This window comes from Onychomys torridus, chromosome 19, assembly GCF_903995425.1.
Source record: "Onychomys torridus chromosome 19, mOncTor1.1, whole genome shotgun sequence".
Lineage (NCBI taxonomy): Eukaryota > Metazoa > Chordata > Mammalia > Rodentia > Cricetidae > Onychomys > Onychomys torridus.
Window position 1 is genome coordinate 34528651 of NC_050461.1, and position 27594 is coordinate 34556244.

A 27594-nucleotide genomic window follows, 5' to 3' on the forward strand; every position below is an offset into this window, starting at 1 on the left:
TAAACGGTAGGAATATAGATAGCTAGCTTACAGTTTTAATCTTTTCCTGTATTATTCAAACATACTGGTGCTCACTGCTACTTTATCATTAGAGAAGTGCATTTTCAGTTTTAAATATTTAGGCACAAACAGGTGAGAAGGACCTGGAGACTTCTGTTCAGCATTTTGTGTGGCTCAGTTATTAATGAGGACAGATAAAAATCTTTAAGCTATATGGGCACTCTGTGAAGGAACTCACTTTATATGCCAATGAGCAGAGGGGCGAGTCCTCTGTGAAAAGGCATATTTATTTTAAAAAAAAAAAAAAAAAAAAAAGCATTCCCCATCTCTACCTTGGAAACAAAACAAAACAACAACAAAACAAAACCAGAACTCCCTAAAGGCAAGTCTCATGTCAAAAGGGCACCAATTTTCTATTATGTTCACATTCAACTAATTAAAACACCCCAGAAGACAATAAAGTAATAAAGAGTTTCTTCTAGGAGAATAACAGATACATTGATTTATGATATTTGCCACGTGAGGTTCTTAATGAAGTTTCTACATCCTACTAGAAATAATTCATAGTGAATCATAATAATGCATACAAGGCAAAGGCAGTTTATACACGATGGTCTGCTTCTACCCCATGTGGATCATGTTTTCACACACACACTTTTTTTTTTTTTAAATTTAACAATTTATGACTTTAACAGGAACAGATTTTAGTAGGTTCCAAGGTAAGGGCAAACTATCATGTTTTGTGAGATGAAATTTTAGAACTAATCCTACTCCCCCGGAAGAGGGGGGTGGCAGGGGTTGAGGGGGGAGACAGACAGACAGACAGAGGGAGAGACTGAGAATGAGCGTGTATGTAGACAGACGTCATCATCTGATGTCTTCCTCAGTGGCTCTCCATCTTACTTGTTTTAGAGTCTCTGACTGACTCGGCTGGCCTGTGGCCCATCTGCCCAGAGCTTCTCCTGTGTGTCTGTCTCTGCAGTGCAGATGTACAGGCCCTCGCTGTACCTGGCTTTTGGCTTTCCTGTGGGTGCTGTGGGCCCTAGAGCTTGTACAGCAAGGACTTCACTGAGGGAGCCACCCTCCCCCCCCCCCCCCCCCCCCCAGTCCTCAGAGGGACCTTCAACCAGAAGAGCTTTGCCTCTGGAAGTGGCCGGCCAACGTTTATCACTAATGTCAACAATTGCTTGCTTGCTTTCTAGTCTTGCTGGGGACCTCAATTCAGTCCTTCCTATCACTTATTCACTTTGTTCCCTGAACCCTCTCAAGTGTCCTCACGGCATCACTAAGATCTGTAACAACAGAGTTCTCACCATGTGGACCGTGATGGTCCTTCACAGACCCCATGGAGGCTTCTTGTCTTCTACATGGATAGACACAAGCGCTTTAGATGCTGGCCGCCAGGAAACACAGAGGGCAGGTTAGGAGAAGTGAGAGAACCCCAGCACTTCGTGAGGTTGTGGTGGCTTCACGATTTTAGGAAAGGAGTGAGTGAAGGGTGGTGGGGAAGGAGGGATTTAGCTATAGCAGTAAGAAAAAAAATTAAACCACAGTAATAGGAGACCACTAAGAATAAGACCCTTGAGAGAAAGCAATGGATATCAAGAGCTGTGATTAGCTGGGCTAGGTGGCACACATCTTCAATCTCAGCACTCAGGAGACAGGGGCAGGTGGATTGCTGAGTTCGAGGCCAGCCTACCTTACAAATTGAGTTCCAGGACAGCCAGGGCTACACAGAGAAACCCTGTCTCAAAACACTAAACCAAACCAAAAGAAAACGAAAGATCTATGATTAGATAGGTAAGAATATTTAAAGCCAGGAGTCTCATAACTTTAAAAATAAGATGATTTACAATAGATAAATGATATCCTCAACTAAAATGTTATATTTTCAACAAAAAGACAAACGATATGTTGTTCCTTCTGTCAGTTTTCTAATTTGATGACTTTAATTTTATTTTCCATGTTAAAGTTGTGAAAAACCTAGTCACAGTTGCCTGGCAACCACAAACACTTTCACAGAATTAGAACAGCAAGCTCACGCCATTAGATTTGGGATAAGCATCAACTACACTCGGAGATTCATAAGACACCCCTGATTAGGAGACAGCCAATGATGAAGACATTCAATTCCACTTTCAGATATATTTTTCCTCATCAACTGGCAAGAGATTATCTTGAGAGTTTGAAAGAATAAAAGTCCTATGTCTTTAAAGACAAGCACAAAGAAAAACGTGCTGGTCGTAAACCTTCAAGAATCACCTCTCATAATTATTAATCCTGTATTTAACACGTTCTGCTTTTAAAATAGAAAGGGCACAAGGAACCGAAGGAGCCAAGAATACAAAATCACTAGAAGATTCTAGCACATTTTACTTGAAAGTCATTATCAGATCTCATGTATTCTTATACAGGTTGAGTATCTCTTATCTGAGATGCTTGGGTCCACAAATGCTTGACAATGTGGATTTTCTTTGGATTTTGCAACACACACACACACACACACACACACACACACACACACACACACACACACACGAGATGTGTGGGAAATGGGACTCACGTCTAAACCTGGCATTCATTTACACTTCAAACATCCTTATACACAACCCCCCCCACACACACACACACCCCACACTACCTGAAGGTGACTGTATACAGTGTTTTTAGTGCACCTGTGTTTTCACAGTGATCACCACATGAAGGACAGACGTGGAATTTTCCACTTGTGGCACCATGTTAGGGTACAAAATGATTGTGGATCCTTCTGGACTTTGAGCTTTCTGATTAGGAATGCTCAGTCTGTATTTTGTTTTAACCTTCACGTTGAGACACAGCGTGACCTTGGTGGTGAAACTTCACTTCCGCACACTGTCAGGGTAAACTCGGCCTGCCCCAGGAGGAATGGATGCCGCTTCTCAGGCGCTCGCGTGATTCTGGTGGTGTGTCTCTTGGTTTTGGACATTTGCCTCTCAATAATTCTGCAAACCACCAGACGACCTACGTGGCTGACTATTTTCACCTTTCATTATCAAGCTGATGACAATGTAATATTACCAAGCACTGCATGGGTTGTTTCTTTTAGCTATCTAGATTTTACTTTTGTAATATAAGGGGAGGATGAAATGCTCAGGTTGATTTCAGACATCAGCAAACAGCATGGTCTTCCTGAGTCTGAGACGGAAGCCATCCTTGTGGGGTGTGCTGAGCTCACTCTAACCCCACACTGTACTACTTGGGACATTTCAAAGGCAGGCTGATCATTGCTGCTTCTGTGGGCCTGGATGAGCAGCCATCCCGCTACAGAGCTGCCCAGCAGGCCTGTGCCTTGTCTACATTCCCTCTGCAGTACCAGCCTTGTCTGCTAAGCACCCACTTCCGTCCCTCCTCCCCATGGCTGTCCCTCCTCCCCATCTCTGTCCCTCTTTCAGATGCTCCCTCCATGCTGCGAAGACTTTGGACATTGCTACTGGTTAGGACTCTGCAATGCTTTGCACGTTAATGACATTTCCAAAAGTGAAGGTGTTAGCTGTATAAACACTCAGATTATTGAGCCTGGTTTTATCAGGCTGCATTTTTTTTTTTTTAAAGTAAATGGATTGTTATTATATCATGAACGCCTAAAATTTAAATACATTTCCTCAGTTGTGCTTTGTAGACTGAACAACATTCAATTGTCACATTGGGTCAAAAACCGTTAACTAGGACGATTTCTGACGGTTCAATCTATTACCTGACGCAGTTTATGCTAATACTTCCTGGTGCCAGGACGAGTAGCTTGTACAAAGACAGAGGATAACCGGCAAGCCCCTTGTTCCTAGGAAAAGCTGTTCGTAACTGGTGGCCTAGATTTGCTACCCTGTGGTGCCTGAACCCAGCCTATCAAGTGGTGACCCCAGTTTATCACATCAGTAGGCAGCTAATGGTCCTGACAGAGCTCACAGACAAGGAGAACCCTGGAGAGAGAACTGTGTTTGTGCGTGCAAGGCGCACCATCGGTGACTGTGAAGGGCTCTGAGGGGTCAAACAGCAAAAGTACAGCTTAAGAAATCTCCCCTTTCCCTTACTGTTTTTCCGAACAGTTGATTAATCTTTGTTTCTTTTTGAGACAGGTATCAAATGCAGCCCAGGTTGGCCCGGGAGTCAGTCAATATGCAGCCAAGGATGACCTTGAACTCCCCGTGCTGAGATTACAGGTATGTGTCACCTGCCCTGGCATTCCCAAATCATTTGTAAAACGCGAGTGTAGCGTTGTATTTAGCGGGCTGTATTAAATAAGCAGACAGCCTAGATTTAAGTGTAAAAGTGAAACCACAGGACTGGCTGCTCTATCTGCCTTCGGGTCTGATCTGAAAGAGGGCATTGTTGGGGAAACAGCGGAATAATTATGCTATAACACATTTGTTCTGTACAATAAACAGTCATTCAGAACCCCTACAGAACTAATAGCTCTCTTAGCATTTAACCAAGCTGCTGGGGGGGGGGGTGGGAGTAGGCGTGTAACATCTCCCCTGTCCTCATCCCTAACCATGGAATCCATATTCCAACAGGAAGTGGTTAGGACAGGTAAGCAAACAACATGTGCAGAGATCTGTGTTCTACTATAGGAAATAAATGACACTCACACAGCCATGGTGTCTCCTTGTCAGAACAGACTACCAAGCATTCTTACACTTTAGCTTATATTCATTTGTTATTGGGGATTGAACTCAGGGCCTCATACACGTGTGCACACTGGATCCTCATCTCTTTGTTTTTGTCTAAGATGCCATTAAATTCTGAGTGTAGGATGTATTCTATAGCGAGGTGACCAGGCTAAAACACAACTGCCATTGAGAAGCTGTTTATTTAAGCCTTGAACTTCAGAGCATACGTCTCTGGAATTGGAATGGTCTATCCTTCCCACCTCTCAAGTTATAAAGAATTAAACTTCTTAGAGTTCTTAATATCCTATCAATTGTATTTGTACTTTCCGGTTTGGGGGGGCTGAAACCCTGGCATGGAGGGTAACTACAGCTAGCCTATGATGCAGAAGAGGAAATCAGTGTCTGCTGGGCTGAGTTAGAAGTCAGCATTCAGGGTATATACTTGCCACCTCACTGTGACATGGGGGGCAGAGGAGAGAATCGGGCAGCTGCTACCACGAAGGCTGCATTTGTAGGGTGTGATGTGATGTGCTAAGGAGAATCCTGACAGCCAATGACAGAGTGGTAGCAGTTATAACATTGTCTTTTAGTTAGTGCAGAAGGTGGAGTGATGTGTTCAGCAGATACGTTTCATTTACATTGTCCTTGGGATTTTGAATAAGATACATAGTTTTGCAGAGAGAGATATGACTAGGCAAGATAGAAATATTTATATAGGAAAAATGTTAAACCAATCCTTTGGAGGCATAACACTGTAGGCGTACTTAATGCCACTAAATCATACACTTAAAAATGTTTAGGGGGTAAGCTTATGATCATACATATCATATGTACTTCACACACACACACACACACACACACACACACACACACACACACACCCTCACACAGTCATGTCCTTTGTCTAGTAGTTCCCCTGAACATTGAGGCCACATCTAACGGACAGGATTCTTTTATTACTGAGTCATGTTTACTGGAAAGTGATAGCAGAAGCAGATAAACAATTAGGAAACACACCGTGAGCAGTGAGGATGCCCTCCCCCCCATAATAGTGGGCCTGGGAAACAAAACCTGGGGTCACTTACTTCACACCACCTTCAAGCCCTGGGCATCAACCCAGCAGATAGAACGTGTCCTGAAGACCCTGTGGATGAAGGGACATGACACACAAGGGGGACTGTCCCTCGTGTCCACAGAGACTACTGATAGAAGGCCAGGCCATGGAAGAACAGAGAGAAAGAAGGCAAAGTGCTTAATTCAAAAAGCTACTGTCCTAAAACCCTGCCTCCAACAGCTCATAACCCAGAAGCCGACATCCCGGAAGTCCCATCTCCCTTCAGAATGGCCCTGAGTCCTTCTTCTACGATCACTGCATCTCATCACTTGTGCATACCCAACTCACTCTACTCTCCTCGAGCCTATAAGACCCGGAAAGCATGAATATAGGAAGTTAAGTTCAACTTCTTCCAATAAGAGAATGATATAACACCTCTAACTTAATCCAGAAAAGCTGTTTATGAGTTGTTGCAGTTTCTAAGTTCTTTCAGAAAAATGTCTCAAAAAAAATCAAGTGCGCGTATACACACACACACACACACACACACACACACACACACACACAGCCCTAGGTTGCGGGGGTTACGTGGAATGTCACCACAGAGTTAATCAGTGGGCAAAAACTAGTTCCTACGCTTAAGTGCTCTCCATCGTATTAAAATGCTGGAGAGGATTAAATAAAAATCTCCAAAATTTCAAACGCACAGCCAAAATCTTGGCATGAGGAAGGTGCTCATTAAGCATTTCCCTGTTTTCTTCTCTTGTGAAGACCACTCATTTGTTTTACATGTAAGTTTCTCCTTTTCTTGACCTCAAACTTCCATGTGCTCATCCTCTGTGCCTAGTACTTGGAAGGCCACATTGCTAAGGAGTGGGCACACTATGACCATCTTCCTGGACCCTTTCTCCTCTCGATATTAAGACCTAGATAGCAAGGGATTCTAGCCTTTTCTTAGGAGACCTGTGGGTTTTGTTTTGAGACAAGGTATTATTCTAGTCCGATCTGAACTGGAGCTCTATATGTAGTCCAGGCTTTGAAGTTACAGCAATCTTCTTGCTTTAGACTACAAAGTGATAGGATTACAGGTGTGTGCCATGGCACCTGGCCACATGTGCTTTAGAATATAATTGAAAACTATAAACCCTTTTTCCTGTGTATGGACACAGGAGCACACACACTATGCATACACAGACACACACACACACACACACACACACACACACACACACACACACCTAGTATATTACTTCATATCTTTGATCTTTTGGATCACAAGAGTTTTAGGAGCTCCCTCTTAAGATACTTTGCCAGAGAGAAGGGAACTCACATTTAGGTCCTTACTCAACAGTGAGATCCAGCTGCCTTTTAGAGGGGCAACCAGGGAGGCTCTGCTATCCATCATTGCACACCCATGGGATGGAGGTAGAGCAATGAAAACAAGCCGATATAATGGGTAGCAGACGTGAACAGGGACACTGGACTCTGCCCGAGATGGGGGCTCCGTGTTTAAAGGGCATACGCACCACTAGTGCCAGAACATGCTTGTCTATGGAGAAGAAACGGAATGAGAATGTTCTAAGATTCAAGGGAGGAGGGAGGCAGGGTCCAGTTTCAGCTAAGAGCAAACAGATTAGTGAAAGAAAAGATGCATGGCTGGGTGGTCAGAGGGGTCACACTTGACTTGGGCGGTTGTACTTATAGGAAAGCACATATAAAACATAGGTGTGTCATGTGTGTATATAATAAGCAATAAGATTTTGTACATAAAAACATCTTTTAAAATAAAGGGCTGTTGACAGACAGCTATGTACATGTGTCCACTGCAAATGAATACATGAATGTGACAGAATTTGACTTCTATTTTGATCAAAGATGCCAATCTATTAACGAAAATGCATTCAAATAAAAAAGCAAGGAGTGTGAAAAATCATCCAGACTAGCAAAAACACTTTAGTCAATTCAGAAAAGATTTATTTTGAAGCTCCCAGCAAATGGAAATGTCAATCATTTCAGCAACTTATTTTATCAGCTCAGCTGAAGACCCTCAATAAGTCGACTGTAATGGCAGAGGATGGAATCGCTGAATGACCATGTCCTAGAAGCAAACTATAACAGGCAAGCTTCTTTTTATTACATGCTTTAGAACGCTGCATACAAATAAACACACCCAGGATGGAGCGATCATTCCACGGCTGTTCTTCCAGGACTTGGTTTCATTTCCCAGACCCTGCATGGCAGCCTGCAATTGTCTCAAACTCCAGGATGCTCTCTGTCTTCTGGGGGTACCAGGCACATACATGATGCAAATACCCACATGCAAACAAAACACTTATACACATAATGTAAAAAATAAGCAAATCTTAATTAAAATAAGCACATTTGAGGAAAATGTATACTGTGCAGCACATTGGCTCACAGGTCTAAAAGACTTCCCCATCAGCACCCCCACAAATCACAATATGATGCACAGGGGGTCAGGGAACATTAGCAGCTCTGGGAGATGGTTCCAAGTCACAGCATTTGCTGAGTCACAGCCTTCTTTGAAACTGATTGGCCATTCTTCCCACCAGGAAGTAGGGCTTCTTCTACTCCCTTAATCAGGACTGGACCTTGCACTGTACACGGCAGAGTAACCATGGGCAGCTTCCAAGGCTAGGTCCGAGAGGGACCTGGTAGCACCTGCTGGCAGTTATTCTTCTGCAATGTTTCCCTGAGGGGACAGAGGTCAGAAAGCCCTGTGGAGGAGGACAGGGACAGACCTGCTGACAGTTACCAGGAATTACCAGGCCCTCACTGAAAGGAGCCTGAATGAGCACAGGCAAAACCAGGTAGAGAAGCACTATGCCAAACCACAGGACGCGCCTGGGTTTTAGAGTGGCTTGTTGCGTAGCAACAGTTAACTGATGCGGTCACATCAGCAGTATTTGAATGCCAGAGTTAGGAGGAGAAGCTGTATCTCCTTTAGGCCTGCCTCAATTTTTCCAGAATGCCTCATGCTTCCCTTGGGCATGATGTGTCAGCTAGATGGTACTGAACCAGCGCACCGGGTAGGTGTAAAGACTACCAGGTACGGAAGCAACCTCCCGGACTGGATGAATGATGGAACTCTTGGTGGCTCAAGGGATGACTTCCAGAGTGTCTTTCTGAGTTTGCAACTCTAAAAACACACTCATTTAAAAAATGATGTGCCATGTTAGGAATTAAAAACAGCCTTCAATATGAACTACAAATCATTCAGTAGCCTTACAATGCAGATAAAAGTTTCGATATTCTGTCCCTCTGTCCTTCCTGTTAGGATCCTGCCCTCACTCCCCCACATGCGCTGGCGACTATATACCTGCCTTAAAATGCCAGATGCGGACCCCACCCTTTCCCTCTCTCTGCTCTGCTCCCGCTTCCCTCCCCCACCAGGCCTGGCTCTCCTCTTTCTCCTCCCCCTTTCCCTCCTAAAAAAGCTCTAAAAAGGAGCACTGGGTTCTGTCGTGACCGTGACCTTCCCACGTGCTAACCAGTGCTGCCGCCTATCATTTCCCTCCCTCATTTATTTTGAGACAGGGTCTCACTCTGTAGCCTAGGCTGGCCCGCATTCACTATGTAGCCCATGCTGGCCTGCTGTGCAAAGAGATCTTCCTGCCTCAGCCTCTACGGTGTTGATATCACAAGTATGCACCATTATATCTGGCTCTAAATTTATCTTTTAAAACCAGTTTATACCAGGAAGGGTGGGAATGATGTAGATGCATTGAGTGCTCACATACAAAGTTCTCAAAAAACTACAATTCTATCTATACAACCCAGTTTATACGTCTACAGCCAACATATCAGTGGATACTAAGCACTTAGCCAGTGTGAAGAAATGTGTTAGGGGTTTGTAATAACATCATGACTCTCCCCTGACGGCCACCTCACCTTCCTTGCTATGTAAGATTCTCCCTGTACAGGTCCAAGGGAAGTTTCTAATCCACTGCAAATCTCCTCAAAGGGCCAGTTAATATCCACATAGAACTATAAAAACCAGAGCTGAAACCCTACTTCCCAGTACCTTGGAGTGTGACTATATTTGGAAACAGTGCTTCAAGGAAGTAACTAAGGTCAATAAGGTCCTAGGGGCATGCTTGGTGTCCTTATCAGGGGACATGAAGTCACTGATTGGCAGAAGTGAGAATCCAGGACAGACAAATTAACGAATGGGCTCCCAAAGAAGCCGAATCTGTAGACATGTTGATAGACTTCTAATCTCTAGATGAAGGAAACAAATTCCTGTTGTTGAAGCCACAGATTGGTATTTTGTTATGGCAACACCAGGACAGAGCTCACACACAGCTGTGAAGCCAGAGCTGTCCAGGCATTCTGACCCCACACACCTCCAAGTAGGAACCACCTGAGGGTACCCTCCCTCACCCTCTCTCTAGGTGCCCCCTCTTTTGAGATAGGGTCTTACCATGTAGACCAGCTGCTATCAAACTCACAGTCCTCTCCACTCAGTGTCCCGATACCAGGGTTGCAGCTAGCTGCCTGTGATCATGTCTTGTGTGTGTGTGTGTGTGTGTGTGTGTGTGTGTGTGTGTGTGTGTGGTGGCATTTTCTCTGCTCCGACCTCCTCTTTGGGACAGCTACTCTAAGGCTTGATGGGTCTTTCACTTCCAAGGAAAGACATTTCCCTGCATTCTGTCTGTGCACATGCCATTTACATAGGCCAAAACCTCATGCATGGTTTACTTGTCCTAACATGCGCGGGTTCACACGTGTCCTCTTGTTTAACCACGCGATAACTCTGAAGCCAGTGCTTGTTATTACCAACATTTGACAAGGTTTGAGGGAGACAGGCTCAGAGGTCACATGACTTGCCTGAAGTTACAGCTGATAACAGCAAGAGAGCCAGAAGCCAGCCCAGAGCCTTCCAATCCCAGGGACTGTGTCTTTACTCATTACATTCAACTACCGTCCCCGTCCAACACGAAGACCCGAGGGGAGGCTCAGCAGGCCTGGGCGGGGAGGGGCCAGGCATATGGATGCTAGGCTTGGGCTCTCGGCAGTATGTCACCGTCCTTTTCTGTATTCTGATTTTGCAGTGGGAAAAGTCACGTGTGGGTTTAACGCTGCTCCACTGCATACCCTTCCCCTTGGATACAACACCCGGGGAAGTCAGATGTGGCTGCAGGTGTGGTAATCAACCTCTAAGGTACCACTGAGACCTCCTCCCTGAGGAATTCCCAAGATTTATCCAGAGACATGGGAGCTGAATCACAAGGCTGCTCCAACTGACAGAAAGAGGTGAGGCCTGCTGTGGTTTGGGGGCTTTCTCCAGGCTCTTTATACCCCCAAGGTCTGTTGTTAGTAGCAAAAGGGAAGGTGACTTTGAAGTCCTCTGTGGTGCAGTGGCTTGTCAGATAAGGAATCTGCCTCCAGGGTTTCTGCTTTCTTTTGAGGGAGATGAGAAGGACAGGAAAGGGCATGTCAACCCATGCTAACTGAACTGTCAGAGTCTATGGACGGGTCTAGCAAGGAGTTTAAAATGGGTTATAGTTCAAAAGAGAAGACAGTTACAGAAGGCCTCTAAGACAGCTATACTTTTTGTTGTAGCCAAAAGCTAACCTGCCGCTCTGGAAGCATAGATCATGAGTTAATCTGTTTTGTGTTACTACAACAAATTACCCAAGGCTGGATACCTCATAAAGAAAATAGGTTATCTGGTTATTTGAGGGCTGGAGTGCCCAAACAGCATGGTGCTACTGATTAGCCATATAAAGCATGTGGTACATGGCAAGAGTTTGGTTAAGTGTCAGCAAGCATCACACTACACAAATATCCTGATAAAAATTCCGAATGTCTCCGTTCTCCTGGAAAACACAGCTTCACAGCACGTGGAGCAGTGCAGGCTGAGCGCCAGAGGAAAGATGGCTCATGGGGTAGACTGGGTACAAGGATGGAGGACCTGTTGTTTCGGTAGCAGTAAAGGACCATTAAGTGAGAGAGAAAAGATTCTCTGCCCTGAGTAGAGACCTAACATTCCAGTCAGACAGGGCCAATGACGTGGGTAAAGGACCTCTAGGAAGGTGGGCTCACCTTAAGCCATGCTGAAGAGTTCGGAAGGATAATTACCCTCTTCATGAGACACTGTACACCCTCTCCACACTTCCTCAGAGCCCCTTCAAGCCACGCAGCCGTGCGGTTCTGCTGCGTCGGTCCGTATTTCTGAATGCTCAGATGCTATTTTGACTTTTCTCTGTATCTTTCTTTGGGATGCTGTTGTACCTGTTTCGCGAAATCCCCAGAGATCACCAAGGAGCCGGTTTCCGATGCAAGCACATAAGGGTCCATTCAGGTTCAACCTGGGCTGCCACATGGCAGATGGAAGGAAATGTGGCAGCGGCCAGGAGCCCAGGTGTAGAGGGTTTTTATAGGGAAAAACCACAAGCCGGGAATTGGCAACTTGGGATTGGGTAGAAGGGGCAAGGTGATTTTTTTGAAACTATTGGTCTAGACTTTGGGCAGGGAACCATAATCCACTGAACAGGATTATCTGGACTGCTCAGCAGGATTATCTAGAGATCGTCAAGGGCCTAAACTGCAGACAGGACACTGCTCTGTATCCATTCCAGTTGTCCTGGCACTTTCCTGAGGTCCTTTCTGGAACTGAGTACAGCAGGTGGTCTGAGATGGTGACCCTTTCCCTAAGGTAAAGCCTGTAAAGTCAAGTCTAGGCCTTCACAATGCTGGTTAGAACCCAAGTAAGCTTTTTCTGGTACTTGGGTTTCCCTGCTTTCTCTAAAGGAGCCTCTGCATCTCCATATGTTGGATCTGCATGCCAGTACCTTTTCCCTTCTTCCTGGGCAGCTGATAAGATTTACAGTGTTAGGACCCTAGGGCCTTTTCTTTTAAAGTCTAATAAAATTGTCCCAGAACCTCTGTTTAAGTCTATTCTTAAGTTATTTTATGATGAATGAGGCTAAGACTCTTGAGAGGGGACCCTGATTTCCCCAGCAGCATCTGGCAACCCAGATGGGACACCCCAAAATTCACAGTAACAATGTGAGCTCATTAGACATCCTTAAGGAATGCCCCAAAATTGGGACTAATAATCTGCAGAACAAGAACCGAGGCAACTTAAAACTAGGAGCACACAGCCCCGTACTCCCCGTCTGTCTGGTTGTGCTGAGCACAGCTCCCGTCCACTCTAGGAGGTCAGACTGCACCTTATTGATGCAGAGACCACAGAACATTGATTGCTTTTTTTTTTTTTTTTTTTTTAACAGCAAAGCAACTTTCTTTTTCCAGGAAAACAAGACAGTCATATGTATGTGTGGCTGGGCTGAAAGCAACATTGAGGTCTTCAGACTAGCTGTCTACACATTCCAGCTTCCTCTCAGTGATGAAAATAGCCTCCATAATAATGAAGACACCCTCAGTCACACAGTGCTACCTCCTGGCCTTTAAATTATTCATGGTAATGCCCCGCATTTGTGGAATTTATACTTTACACATGCTAATCAAGCCCAAGGATTACATGAATAATGGAAGCCCACGAACGATTAGCAAATCTGATTTTAAGTACTGTTTTCAACACGTGCTCTCCTGAGGAATCTCCAAATGCTGGCTCCTCCTTTCCACTTAATATCCTTCACCCTGAATGAAATTTTGGTAGAAGTAATTGGATCAGAGCCTGGCTTAATCTGCATACTTCACAGCCTCTCTGCTCACCTGATAACAGCTTTGGATGAACAGGAAGAAGTAACAGGCAGGAACTTAAAAAAGTCCATGTCCACGAACTGGAGCCTATTCGGAGCAGGATCTGAAGCCAGCTCTGACCAAAGCCACCAAGGCAATGCTGTGAAAACTGCCTTCTCAAGTCCCCCGATCTCTCAAAGACAGTAAGCTGAAAGCCAATGACCAGTGTGGTGGTTTCTCCTGCCTTCCCTCAAGAGGAAAAACATCTCAGTGGTCCTGTCATTTCTGTCACTAAAAAGAATTTATAGGAGTCAATGCCTCCTATTTTTGTTTGTTGAAATCAAACACCATTTTCTATCTGCCTGATTCATCTGTCTTACTACATGGAGCCTAAGTGAGGATGTGGGGAAAGGGCTCCTCTGCTGCCCCGGAGTAAGCACACTGAGCAAAGCATCCCAGCAAAGCATTTCTGCACATGCCAATGCACATACCACCCACTTCCAGGAATGCACATAGGCCCTATAAAAGTCCTTGAAAAGGTACAGAGTGGAGATTTCTATCAGCAACCAGGTAAGAGGCAAAACAAAGCTGCAGTCAACTCCTCCATCACCTGAGGATGAAGATGCCCGTCACACCACAGAACTCTAGGCACCAGTTAACACTCTGGATGGGAGAAGCAGCACACACTGCAAACTGATAGACAATTTGCATCCAAGACACAGAAACGGCCAGGAAGGGTAAACATGGGACCAGGAACTGGGGAGATGGAGGCACAGACAGAAGTTGACTATGGAAGGATACAGGAGAAACGATGGCACTAGCCATCAGATAGTATATGTACACACATACACACACACACACCATTATTAGGTCTTTGACTATAAAGTGTTTAGATATATGTTTAGTATCTGAGATCATGAGCATGTGGGTATTTATGATGTTATCTTTTCTAGCATTTTTCTTAATTATTATAAATTATAACCCAAAGACACCCAGGTTGAAGATCCCTAACAACCAAAGGCTGAAATCTGAGATGCACACAGAGGTGGATTCCCCGGGGGGGTGAGGCTCTAGGCCTGCGGGAACATGCACTCACATACATGCACACTTGTAGCACACTGCCTAGGGCAGGACAGACACATCAGTGCTTGCTGAAGTCTGTGGGCCTCAGGGAATGGCTAGGTTCGTGATATGGTAGGCGGGGTGGAAACGATTTCTAGCACAGCGCTGGACTGCTGAGCGCCTGCATGGGGTTGAAGGCGGAGCTGTGCAGCTTCAAACACGGTACTGCATTTAGAAGGCCGTGGAGAGGGGTCTGAAATGAACCGGACTGAGTAAATGCATGGTGTTGGTTAGTGATTTCAAGTGTTGATTAAGTGGCTGCTTTAGAGTTCTGTTCATAACTCATGCTATTATTAATGTCGTAGCATCCCAAACTACTAGAGGTAATGGGAGGCTGCAGGATAATGACCACCAGCGCATGCAGATAAGGCAAAGGATTAGGGCTGCAGACTCACAGGAGAATTAGTTGTAACACATTCACGAAAAGAAAACACGGCTCCCCAAGCAGGCCTAGGGTGAAAACTCACAGTGGTGAGCTTTTGAAACCTAAGGTCTCAGCTGCCACTTTGCATCTTTATAATGCTGACTGAAAGGTCTTCCCACAAAGAAACCTGTTTTTCTAGGTCTAAAAAAAAAAAAAAAAAAATCTGATGCCGAGATGGCTTTATGAAAAAGAAGCATAAAAGGTGACTTCCAAGGGTGACTTAATGAGATGCACTTGGATGGGCAGGGACAGGCAGGAATGCCACTCGGTACGCACTGGATTTTGCCAACTTAGCAGCAGCTCCAGGTCTCTTTCCAGGACATTTTCTGATGCAGAGCAGCCAGTGTGAGTGGGGGTGGGGGTGGGCATGGGCGTGGGAGTTTAAAAGTCACTGGGGATTTCTTATGTCATTTCTCACTGGCCTACAATGTTTGCTTTTCGACCTTGATAGTGAATTCCAGTTGCTCAAAAGGGAAGCATATGCTAATAAGAAGTCAAACATGGTCATGACTACACACCATCAACTCAAAATGAGCATTTCATAATTAGCTCTGGCCCGTAAAGAAATATGGTGGGAGAAGGTGCTTTTGGGAGGATCTACCACCAGAACCTGATGCAGGTAAGCTACAACAGAGTCTCAAGACCATAATGTTGTCTAGTTTAAACCAACAAATCCCCTCTAGGAGAAGGCTGGTGGGCAAAGGTCTTTCATACAAAAAGTCACGGTAGTAGCAACGGGCAGGGTAATGATCAATCTGATGTCTGCCCTTTGCCAGGGTCAGAACAAAGTCCTGGCCCTGGGCCGTCCAAGCCTGTGGAACCAGACTTCCTTGGCTGCCCTCTCCCACCCATCCTTTCTGGCTTGCTACACCCAGGCATCCATCACCTATGGGCCAGAAAGTCTGGGACTGGCTTCTAGGGGGCATTTCCCTACTGAAGGCCACGTGGTCTAGAACTTCGATGATAAAAGTCGGCTGGATATGTTCCTGTCCATTTTAATTTTTTTACTTGTGATGCCTGTTCACACAGCCAATATGGAGGGAGCCTCCGCCGCACCAAAGCTTCTGCATTAGGGTGCTGGAGGGCACAGTGTGACTTGAATGACACATTAACAGTGACTCAGCAAACAAGCACATAATTTATAATTTGGCTGGAACAAAAGGAGACAAATTCACAATCGATGAAACCTGAGACCTGGCTTGGGTAGGTCCTTACAGAAATGACCTCCAGTCAAGTAGGCCAGGATCAGGTACAGCCAGAGGAAAGGGGAGGAGCAACAGGGGGCCATGCAGAAGAGGGGAGCACTCTACGGAAAGCCAGATGGTATCCAGCATGCACTGCTTCAGGATACAAAGACTGAGTCGCACATGCGGTAGATAATGCGGCAGGTCATCTAATTGGGTGCTTTACTGTCGAGGGTGTCTGAGGTACTTTGTGCCAGCTGACGAATGAATGAAAGAAGACTATCACAGAGAAAGAAGTTCTGAAGTAAAGATTGGCATTAGCCATGCAGAACACAAGCATCTGTGACTAAATGCTCTGGTAGAAACCTGCCAAACATTCCCATCGAGTGACAGGCATGTCCACACACACCTTCATAAGGGGAAGAGAGGACTTGAAAATTTTAAGAAAAAAATTCCTTTGAACACTCCAAGATGAATCATTGCTTTTGTTCTCTGATCAAGAAAGACTAAGAGTTTGCCATTAATTTTAAAGAATAAAAAGTATACTCCTTTACTTGTATTTGAAACAAGTGAGGTGATCTGACCTAATGTAGTAATTTGCTTCCTTCATTAAACACCAGAAAATTACAGGGTATTTCATGAGTAACCTACCTGACATCTAGTACTTTTGATCCACGTGAATAAACACAGAACAAGGATCCAGTCACACAGGGCCACTGCAAGAAAATTACTAAAAACTCCTCAAGGCTGGGTGTGGTGGCACATGCCCTGAATCCCAACACTCAGAAGACAAAGGCTGGGGGATTTCTGAGTTCTAGGACAGCAGGGGGAAAAAGAAAAGAAGCAACATCCTTAGACTCTTTCATTTACACAATTTACACACAAGATAAAGGTAGCCAATTCAAGTAGGAAAAGCATCTCCACATAAGCACACTGAGCAAGCTGTAGAACCAATCAACAGAACATGTCTGAAGTGAACAGAGGGCTGGAGAGATGGCTCAGCAGTCACGAGTACATACTGCTCTTGCAGGGGACCCAGGTTCAACTCGCAGCATCAATATCAGGCAGTTCACAACGGCCAATAACTCCAACTTGAGGATCTGATGCCTTCTAGCCTCTGTAGAAGCCTACCCACATTTGCGCATATTCAAAAGACACACGCATAGACACATGATTAAAAATAAATCTTACAAAATAGGAGTGAAAAGAAATGTGGGTCATTTGGTTACAAGTTACTATTACAATCCTATGGTTTTGTGAGCTCCAGCTGTTCCAGAGATGTGTTATGTACTTATAAAGTCTTTCTAGTCCTCACCTATACCTGAGCAGGATTGATTTATTTCAGATCACAGGTGAGAAAAGGCTGAAATGAGTGAACAAGGTACTTCCTCTGCAGCACTTTTCCTGAGACCACACAGTCTTTTGTAGAAACCCAGGAGTTCACTCGGATCTGTGGCCATGGCATACTTGTCAGCCTGGTTAAACTTCTCCTAGCATCCTATTTTCCGCCATAAACTGTTATGGCCCCAAGAAAGGTGGGCCTTGAAGCTGTATAGTTCTGTATGGGGCATCAGAACAACTATGTACATGGAAAACTTCTTTTAATAGTGTATTTTAAACAGATTTTGTGCTACATTGTTCAGGAAGATTTTTAAGGGGTCTTATAAAGGTCTCAGCTCTCCAGCTCCATTCTCAGCCATCTCTTGATAATGCTTGACTCCTAATGTTGGAAATAATTCTGCTAGCCACAGAGGTGGCTCTAGTCTCCACAGTATTGCCCCCAGTGGTTTTAGGGCAGGTGCTATTGCTGAACTCTGTTACTTTAATACCTTACTCCTACTGAATATGGCCAGGGCCTTTAGTTAGGATGATTCTAGCCCTTCTAATCACATATACTTAAGACTGAAACTGAACATTTCCTTCACCCATCCTCCTAAACTCCAGTTCACTCCCATATTCCACATCAACTCCAGACTCCACACTGGACTTGGGTTTGTAAATTCTTTGGAATCTAGAAATAATTTATATTCTCACTAACAAACCTTTACTGGGATGAGAACCTCAAAATAAGCCTTGAATTCTGTAGTCAGCATACATGGAATGGCATTCTGGTCAATACTTCAAATGCAATGTCTGCAGTTCATCTGTGACACACTTTAGGCCTCTGCCTCTGGCTTGGGATGCGGTGAGTGGAGTTATTACTTGCCTTTGGAAGTTAACACAGGGGTTATCCCAAATAAGCCAGGCTCTTCCTAGATATCCAGAATTTCTGAAATTTGAATATAGCCTGGGCTATGTAAGTTCTTGCCTTAATAAACAAACTAGGAAACAAACAAAAAAAAAACAAATAAGATACAACAAAAACCAAAATATGATAAAGGTGCCAGCAATTCATCTGAAATACTTCCTGGAAACAACAAATTAAAGTTACTCCTAGAAGCACTGATATTAGTAGACATAAGAGCCTAAATTCAAACAGACTATAACTTTCCAATAAATAGTGTGGAAAAGTTACAAGCTGGGGATTTCTAGCCCAATATTTAATAGTGCTTGGTTCCTATGAGTTGAACAACTGTCTTTTAACCACATCTATTTATTTAAATAGTATCTATCTGTAAAATAAATCAATCATTTACAGGCTGAGCGTGTCCTCTTGTACATAGTGACATGCAGTGACTTCTTCCCTAACACAGAATGCCTGGGACACAGCTCAAGTCATTTGCTTTACAAATGCTTAGAGACTCCACAAGGAGAAAACTATAAATCAGATATTGTCATCCTTGCTCCAACACTTCTTATGTTGATACAAACATTTTGAATAAAGATTACATTTAGGCCCTGTGGTAGTTTGCATGTATTTGGCCCCCCAATCTCATAGGGAGTGGCACTATTAGGAGATGTGGCTTTGTTTGAGTGGGTATGACCTTGTTGGAGGAAGTGTGTCACTCTGGGGGTGGGTTTTGAGGTTTCCTATGCTCAGGATGCCGCCCAGTGTCTCAGTCAACTCCCAGCACCACATCTGCCTCCACGATGCTATGTTCTCTGTCATGATGATAATGGACTGAATCTCTGAAACTGTTAGCGAGTCATCCCAATTAAATGTTTTCAATTGTTAGAGTTGCCATGGTCATGGTGTCTCTTTATAGTAATAGAAACCTAAGACAGGAACTCTTAAACAGATGAAAGTTATGCCAATCAACTGGACATCAACAGTTCTCATAATAGGGAATATTATGTAATAGGAAAGCCTTATAGTAGAGAATTTTGAAGTTACTGTTTTTCTAGAATACACTTCTGCCTCACTAACTGTTACATTTCCCTACTAAAACCGTTTACCTTGTTCTGAAATGGCTGAGAAGGGACACTGGTAAACGACAATGGTCCTGTCCAGCAGGACAAGGGAAGAGAGAAGCAGGAAGATGTGTGACGACGGGAGAGTGGTGCCTTGTCCCAAGACTCTTCTGTGAACGCAGACTCATGATTAACCAGGATGGGGAGGCGGGCACTGAGAGGGGAGGGTTCTTAGAGGAGCCTTGTGAGGAAGGGAGGTCTGGAGGACAGGACATTTGATCTGATTCCAAACCACGTGTTAGAATATCTAGATAAAGAAGAAAGCCGAAGGAGGTGGAGGGAAGACCCTGAGAAGGACACAGAGGAGGAGAATGTGGGGGCAGGGAAAAGCCAGGATTTGGGTGCAGCCAGGGCACGGAGTTTGAAGAATACAAGGGAAGAGAAGGATGAGAAAGGACCAGATTACAGGAAATTCACGTCCAAGGGTAAGGAGTTTGGGACTTATTTTTTTAGGTCAAGGGCTTTAAAAGCAAATGGCCATGGCAATGCAGCAACAGAGGTAGACCAGTTGGTGCACATTCTATTATAGAAGAGGGTTAATGGAAGCATGACTCCTCTATATGGCAGCTGCCAATTAGCTCTTGCTAATTACCGAGGAGAAGAAATGGCCAGGTGTGGCATGCCTTCCAATTTTTCCAGGTAGCCTGGTTAGATTTTTTTCTTTACCTCCTGGTCAACTTAACCCAAGCCAGATTGTCCAGTGGGCAAGCTCCGGGGTATTTTCTTGATTAATGATTGACATGGGATGGTCTTGCTCACTGTGGGCAGTGCCCACCCCTGGGCAGATGTTCTGGGGGTTTATAAGAAAGCAAACTGTGTGAACCAGCAGGAGCAAGGTCATAAGCAGCACTCCTCCATGGTCTTTGCTTCAGTTCCTGCCTCCAGGTTCCCACCTTGACTTCCTGCTCTGACTTGTCTTCATGACGTAATTGGAAACAAACCACTTTGTTGTGTTTGGTCAGTCTTTATCACAGCAACAGAAGGTAATCCAAGACAGAAGGGAAGCTAAAAAAATCCAGATCACTGTGAAAAATCTCTCTAGAGGGAGGCTTATTAAAAAACAAAGCAACAACAAAAGAACCGGATGCTAGATGAAGATACCTACAGATCAAAGATGGCTTCGAATCTCAGTTATGACATTGTCCCCGATGGGGCATTACCACCGAGAGGCTCCAAAGCCTGTGAGGTGAGAATCCATCCAGTTACAGATAAAGCTCTCCATCTTTCGAGGGTGGTCATTTTCTAAAAATAAGTTATTTGGAGTCAAGTCTCACAAATAAACTCAGCACTGGAGCTGGAAGCCAATCGGGTTTATATAAAAATCGGACTGAACCAGGAGTGGGCACACACCTGTAATCCCAGCCCTTGGGAGCAACAGGAGGAGAATCAGGAGCTCAGGGTTTTGTTCAGCTCCACAGTAAATCTGAGGCCAGCCTGAGCTGAGATCCCATTTCAAACAGACAAATAAATAAACAAGGAAACAGACAAAACCCAGGAATATAAAGTGCAAGGAGACAATACTTCAGATGGTTCACAAATGGCAGGGCAGTCACTATAAATGACAGTGTACTGCAGCTGTCATGCTTTTGGGGAGACTTGGAGGCCTGGAAATGACCATTCATCGGAAAACACTGTGTTTAGAACTAGGTCCTCTCCTCTTCTCCCCACACCCCCACAACCCAAGGCAGGGTTTCTCTGTATACCCTTGGCTGTCTTCGAACTCACAGAGATCCCGTTGCCTCTGCCTCCCAAGTGCTGGGATTAAAGATGTGCACCACCACCGCCTGGCACCAGAACTTTTTTTTTTTTAAATTTATTTCATTTGCATTGGTGTTTTGCCTACAGGTTTATCTGTATGAGGGCGTCAGATTCCTCGGAATTGTAGTTACAGACACTTGTGAGCTGCCATGTAGGTGCTGGGAATTGAACCTGGGTCCTCTGGCAGAGCAGTCAGTGCTCTTAACCGCTGAGCCATCTCTCTAGCCCCCTGGATACTACTTTTAGAGAAACCTTTCCTGCCTTGGGTCCCACATGCGTTTCCGGAGGTTTTTCCATCATTAACCAGATGTTCGGGATAGGCTTCCAGCCTCTGCTGTGCTCCTTCTGCTTCAGGCTAAGTGCTTCGTCTTGAGAACGTCATCCACATTTCTGTTACCCCCGCCTTTCTCCCGAGTTCCCCTCCTTTCAATTTTCACTCATATTATTGGCCGTACTGGTCTTCCTCTACTAGACAGTTAACACTTCCAAGAGCAAAATTATTCAATTATGTTTGCATCACAACACTTCTACAATACCCCAAAAGAATACCGCCACGGAGAATAGCTAATGGACATTGGCTCAAAGAAAAAATGTCTCATTACTTCATAACACGCCGCGCTTAGAAAAATTCAGCAAGCATGCCTTGGAACCTAGCGAAGGCATCTACTTACAGCAGTACCTAAAACATTTCACCCAGGCAGGCCTGAGGTCAGCATTACACAGGTGTTCAGCATTTGGAGGTATACAAACAGCATATCAGCCTAGCTTGCTCCAATATTATTCAAATGTGATGTGTCAGCAACTGTAAGGCATGTATAGCATGTGCATTCCAATTCCAATTCTATGGACAAATGCTTTAAGAACTTCCCCACCAGCTGACCAAATTCCCAACTCACTCCATCATGTAACTCAGAGGCCACACTATCTAGGAGGCAGTCACTCTGTTCATTCCTGTGAGAGCCTGGTGATGGTTACTCAACAGTATGTACACCTGAAAAGACAGTATTCATCGCTAACCAGGGTAATCCTCTCCAGAAGCACTCAGCTTAATGAATTCAGATAGCATGGTTCTTTACTCTAATAATGACAGAAAAAAAAAAAAAAAAGGCATTAGGCATGCAAACCAGCACTGTGCACCAGGCTCAGACACGGTTGGCTGATTAGGCTGCGGAGTGGGAAGAAAACCAAAGTTGATTGCTTATCTCAATAGTCACACATAAAGGACAACCTGTATCATTAGGTTTGTTTTGGAAATAGAAGCCCGAAAGTTGCAAAAGATGATATAATACACAAGAGCAACTGCAAGGAATACCTGGAAGAGAAGGAGGGATGAACTGTTCATGCAGGCTACTGTGTGCCGAGAAACTTTGGAGGTTTCGTGACATGGCTTTTAAAATTTGTTTGTTTTTTTGTTTTGTTTTTTTGGAGACAGGTACTCATGCAGCACAGGCTTGCTTCAAGCTCCCTATGTAGGCAAGGGTGACCTTGAACTTCCGATTCTGGGGATTACAATCATGGGCCACCACACTCACACCCAGTTTATGCTATGCTTGGGATTGAACTCGGGACTTTATGCATGCTAAGCAAGTACTCTGCCAACAGAACTACATTCCCAGCCACCTTCCCCACCTCTTTTTTTAATAGTCTAGGCTAGCCTTGAATTTCACAATTGCTATATAGCTGGGACTGGCCTAAACTCCTTATATTTCTGTTTCTACCACAAGGCCTAACCCTGTTTGACACATGGGGCAGTGGGGATGGAGGAAACAGAGATAATTCAAACACAAACCTATGCCACATAGTCTGCGTCTATAGACTAGAGCTATGCTGCCCCATGAATAGCCACATGCGGCGGGTTTGTTTAAATAACCTAACAATAATACATCACTTTCTTGGTTGTGCTAGCTTTATTTCAAGTGCTCTGGAGCCGTGTGTGGCTAATGGCTATCCTACTGTACAGTGCAGAAACAAAACATGGCTGCCAGTTTTCTATGAGGCAGAGCTGGACCAGAAGGTGGGCATTCCTATTGATAGATGCCTGAAGAGGAACTTAACATCAGAGCCAAAGAATTACTCATTAAGCAGAATCTGAGATTATCCAGAATTATTCACGGGCTCATTTGTTGCCTGTATCACAGATTAGAGACATATAGGCATGTAAAGGAACTCTGGTCATCCTTGTTAGGATGAAATCCTTCCCAGGCACCCCCACGGCACTCCCCAGCATCTTTTTTTTTTTTTAAATGTCTGTGCGTGCATGCATGTGTGTGCATGCGTGTGTGTGTGTGTGTGTGTGTGTGTGTGTGTGTGTGTGAGCAGACATGAAAAGGGACAAATGGCAGGGGATCAAGAACTTCCTGATTTAAGATTCTTGGTGTGTAAATTGCCAAAACCCAAACATCTTTAGAAATTCCAACTTTTCCTTTTCTCCTTTTCTTTTAAATAAAATATCCAAGGGCAGCTTTTACTTGGAAGGGAATTAAAAACAACAACAACAACAAAAACAACCAAACCAAACCAAACCAAACCAAAGACGGAGCCAGGAAGAGAGAGTCAAGAAAACCACAGCACAAAATCGCCAGCTATCCTGAATGACCGTTCCAGGACACTCGAGGAAAGGGCCGGAGTGTCTTGACAAACACACCGTGGGAATACTTCAACAAACCTGCATTGACCTTAAAAGTTTCCAACTCCTCAGAGGCCGAACGATCTGCTGCTAACCTCTTGAAGGTTTCACTTTGAATGGCGGCACAGACAGGCTCAACTGTGAACTCTTGGGCAAATCAAGAAGCACCCCCCTCTACAGCAGCATTGAATTCTGAGGTTATTCGCTCTTCACACAGAAGCCCTGACAGTAAACAGAAATCAACTACGGAGATAAGACTCTATTTACTAAAGCCTGTTTTGAAAACCGGAAGCAAAACGTACTTCTGGGTTTAAAGTAGCCGGTGTCCACTGTTTTTACCCAAAGCAACACGATTCATTTAGGAATCGGGACTGAGAAGGCAGCCGTGGCTCGTAGATCTGCTTACAATCCTCCTACAGCTGCTTAATCATTTGTGGCTGCCAGGCTGTGCTGACACTCGGAGCCATACCATGGAAAATCTGATAATATCAGTGATAGAATTTGCCACTCACAGAACACAAGCTAAAACTTAATCAGCTCATAGGAATGACAGAATTGGTACCACATTTGCTGGAGAGAAGAGCCTGCATATTTTGAGGAAGGCGGCTACAGGAATTGGGATGCTGGAAAACTTAAGTACAAGCCCGAACGCCCTTCTTCAAAAATGCCTGAGAGTGGCTATGAGACAATGCCCTGACGACACTGAAATGGGACTTAAGCCTGGCCAGCTGCCGCATGTCACAAGTGGGAGAAAACACCGCAGGACGCGGACCTCTGTTTTCTGGACCCGGCATGTGTACAAGTACTTAGCAGCAGCAGCAGCAACAGCAGCAGAGATGCCACAGCGCTCTCGCAGCTCCCTGGCTCTGCCCTCTGCCAGTGCTGTGGAACTTTGCTTCCCTTCTCCCTCAGCATCTCGGTAAAAGAAACTCAGAAGCATCCTCATCCTCTCTGCCCATGGAGAGGGTGCAATTGTTACCACTTTACCTAGTCCGTCCTGCTTGCAGAGAAACTCATTTCACTAAAGTCAATGGAAATGATCTGAGGCGCCTACAGGGAGGGGGAGGGTATTGTTTCTTTAAACCCCTCCAAAGTCAAATGTCTTTCCCTTGATGAGGTCAGCGTCACTGGTCCCCGTCTGAAGGAAGGAGTGGACCTTAAACACCATTATACTAGGAGAACAGTTTGGGTCTTAAGCAGCTGATCTGAAATTGACTAAACCTGCAAAAAATGATTCCCAGTTCATCCTCCTCCACCTTACGGGGTGTGTTAACACGACCAGCGAGCTGTGTTAGGTCATGAGCACTCCGAGAAGCAGGCATTGTGAGTACAGTCCCGAACCTGTGCTGTCAGCAGCGTGAGAAACAGTGCTGGGTCCGGCTCCAAGCAAAGGGAGGGCTAATGCATACCTTTGGGTCTTCTGGAATTTCCATTCTTTTGCTGTTCATCTTCCTCATTGATGGTGAATAAACCAAGGGGGATTGGCCTTGCACGGGTCTTCTGGAGTCTCTCTTGTCGGATAGCTGTAGCTGATCCAGGCATACCGCTGCTACTTGTTCAGCAATTATATTAAAAATATATGCTTATGTAATTGCAGCTCCCAGGAAGCTGCTAGTTCCTAAGCTGCCGGTTCATTTGAGCACTTGTAATAGATCCTATGGGTAAACAGTGTGCAAACAGCTGACAGATACTACCAGCTACTTGGCAACTGAGGCCCTGCAGCTCCCCCTCACCTAGCAGCAGCCCCCTCCTACTTACCCCCACCACCACCACCACAGGCACATGCGCTGGTAAGGAAACACTCTCACCCATGCACGCACGCACACACGCACATGAGCATGCATGCATACACACACACACACACACACACACACACACACCCATCCCAGGACGACTCTATTAAAGGCGTGCAGGTTCAGATGCCTCCCTCCGCCTGCCTAACCTGTTCTGGAATCAGATCCCAGCTTCTCGTTCCTGCTGTGGCACTTTCCCCAGCCGTCTTTGGCTACTGCACAGCGAAACATTCGGCATGCGGCAGAGGGCAGACGATGACCCGCTGCCCGCTGCGAACAGTTGCCCTGACAACCCTGACATGGGCTGATCAAGAAGGGCAGGAGCAGCTCCCTCTCCAGCTGCCCTCGGATGCAGTGTCCTCGGAACTCACCAGCAGAGGCTAGGGTGCAGTGGGAGGCCACTGTGCGGCTCCCTCTTCCTCTGGGTGGCAGAGCAGAGCAGCAGGATGGGTGGAGGAGGAGGAGGAACAGAGTTCTGCCTGCACAAGCAACAGCCAGTTCTTCAGTGAGCAGCGTGGTGCTCTCCTTCTTTCCCTACCTAGGTGGTCTATTATCAGTAGAGGAGGACAAGGCCAGCATTCGGAGAACTGCCTCCCCTCCTGACACTCTTCACATCCTGTGTCTGTACAGGTGTTGCCCTGGTGGCATCTCTCATGATGTACATGCACATTGCTTTGCATTCATTTTCAAGGTGTTTTCAACTCCACTATAAACTGTCTCAAGACACGCTGGTTTTTAATTAGTTAATTAATTCTATTTTATGTGCCTTGGTGCTTTGCTTGCATGCATATCTACATGAGGGTGTTGTACCTCCTGGAACTGGAACTGGAGTTACAGACAGTTGTGAGCTGCCATGTGGGTGCTGGGAATTGAACTTGGGTCCTCCAGAAGGGTAGTCAGTGCTCTTAACCACTGAGCCATCTCTCCAGCCCCAAGACACACTGTTTTTATTCACTTTATTCATGAGGTCCACCAGTACCACATCTCTGAGACCCTCCATGAAGACTAGATATGGAGACTGCCCCTCTTCCCACTAAAAACCACAGTACGGGACATTCACTCTGCAAGTCACATCTAAAGGACAGAAACCAAGCCACCAAGGGGGGGGGGGGCTCCCGGTTGCATCAATTATATTGCATGCAGCACACCCCATCCCAGTGCCCAGCAGCACTGCTGACCAGGTCTCAACACTAGACACAATTTCAGTCCTTCTGAACTCTTCTCTCAAGGTACACAGCCGAATGATTTCGGTTTCCTTCTGAAATAAGTTTTCCCATTTTAAGACTCTCCGTTTTTACATTGCTTAAAATTTGTACTGTATAAAAAAACCAATAAATAATTTTTACAACAAATAACATTTCAAAATGCCAATTGTTAAAGTAAGAGGGAAAGGGGCTGTTCTTTCTTTTGCCTTTTAATCAAAATCAAATCTATCTAGAAAGTCAGAAGCAATTCCTCCACCCTAAACTAACTCTTCAACAGTTTCTTGGTGATTAAAAACTTACATTATCCAAGATTCTAAGGCCAATCCTTCGTGTGAAACAAACCTTGGGTGCTGGACCGCACTCTGAGTGCCCCAGTTTTCTCTGGACAGTTGGAGTAATGATTCCACTTACTTCATGGAATTGAGGGTTAGGATTAAATGAATATACTAGTAGTAATAAAAAGTGGGCTGTAACTATCAACTGTTACTATACTTTGTATAGTAACCCACTTGTAACTAGTACATGCTTTTGCATTTATTTTCAAGGTGTCTTCTACACAACTATAAACTCCCTCAAGATACACTGTTTTTGTTCACTTGCATGGCCCAGCCCATGGCTGGATATAATGGCTAGCAAATCCCATCGAAATGAAAAAATCCTCAAAAATGAATAAATCCTCCAAAGGCTTGGGAATTTAATTAAGTTAATGCACACTCCAATTAGATTGGTGGCTTGTAAACAAACAGACAAACAAAAAAAC

General features: G+C 45.0%; 1 protein-coding gene across 7 annotated transcripts in view; it reads right to left on the minus strand.

Moving 5' to 3' along the window:
• Map7 (microtubule associated protein 7) overlaps window positions 1-27594 on the minus strand; it is a 148719-nt gene that overhangs the window by 100088 nt on the left and 21037 nt on the right. For 2 of the 7 annotated variants that reach the window (XM_036169106.1, XM_036169102.1), the window contains exons 1-2: window positions 25779-25842; window positions 25246-25385 (exon numbers count right to left, since the gene is read on the minus strand). The exons of 2 other annotated variants lie outside the window; for them this stretch is intronic. In XM_036169106.1, the coding sequence (XP_036024999.1) occupies window positions 25246-25378 (133 nt within the window). In that variant the 5' untranslated portion in view covers window positions 25379-25385; window positions 25779-25842. Of the gene's footprint in view, window positions 1-25245; window positions 25492-25778; window positions 25995-27594 lie in introns of those variants that run through there. 3 more of the 7 variants (XM_036169103.1, XM_036169104.1, XM_036169107.1) reach the window with 3 other exon arrangements.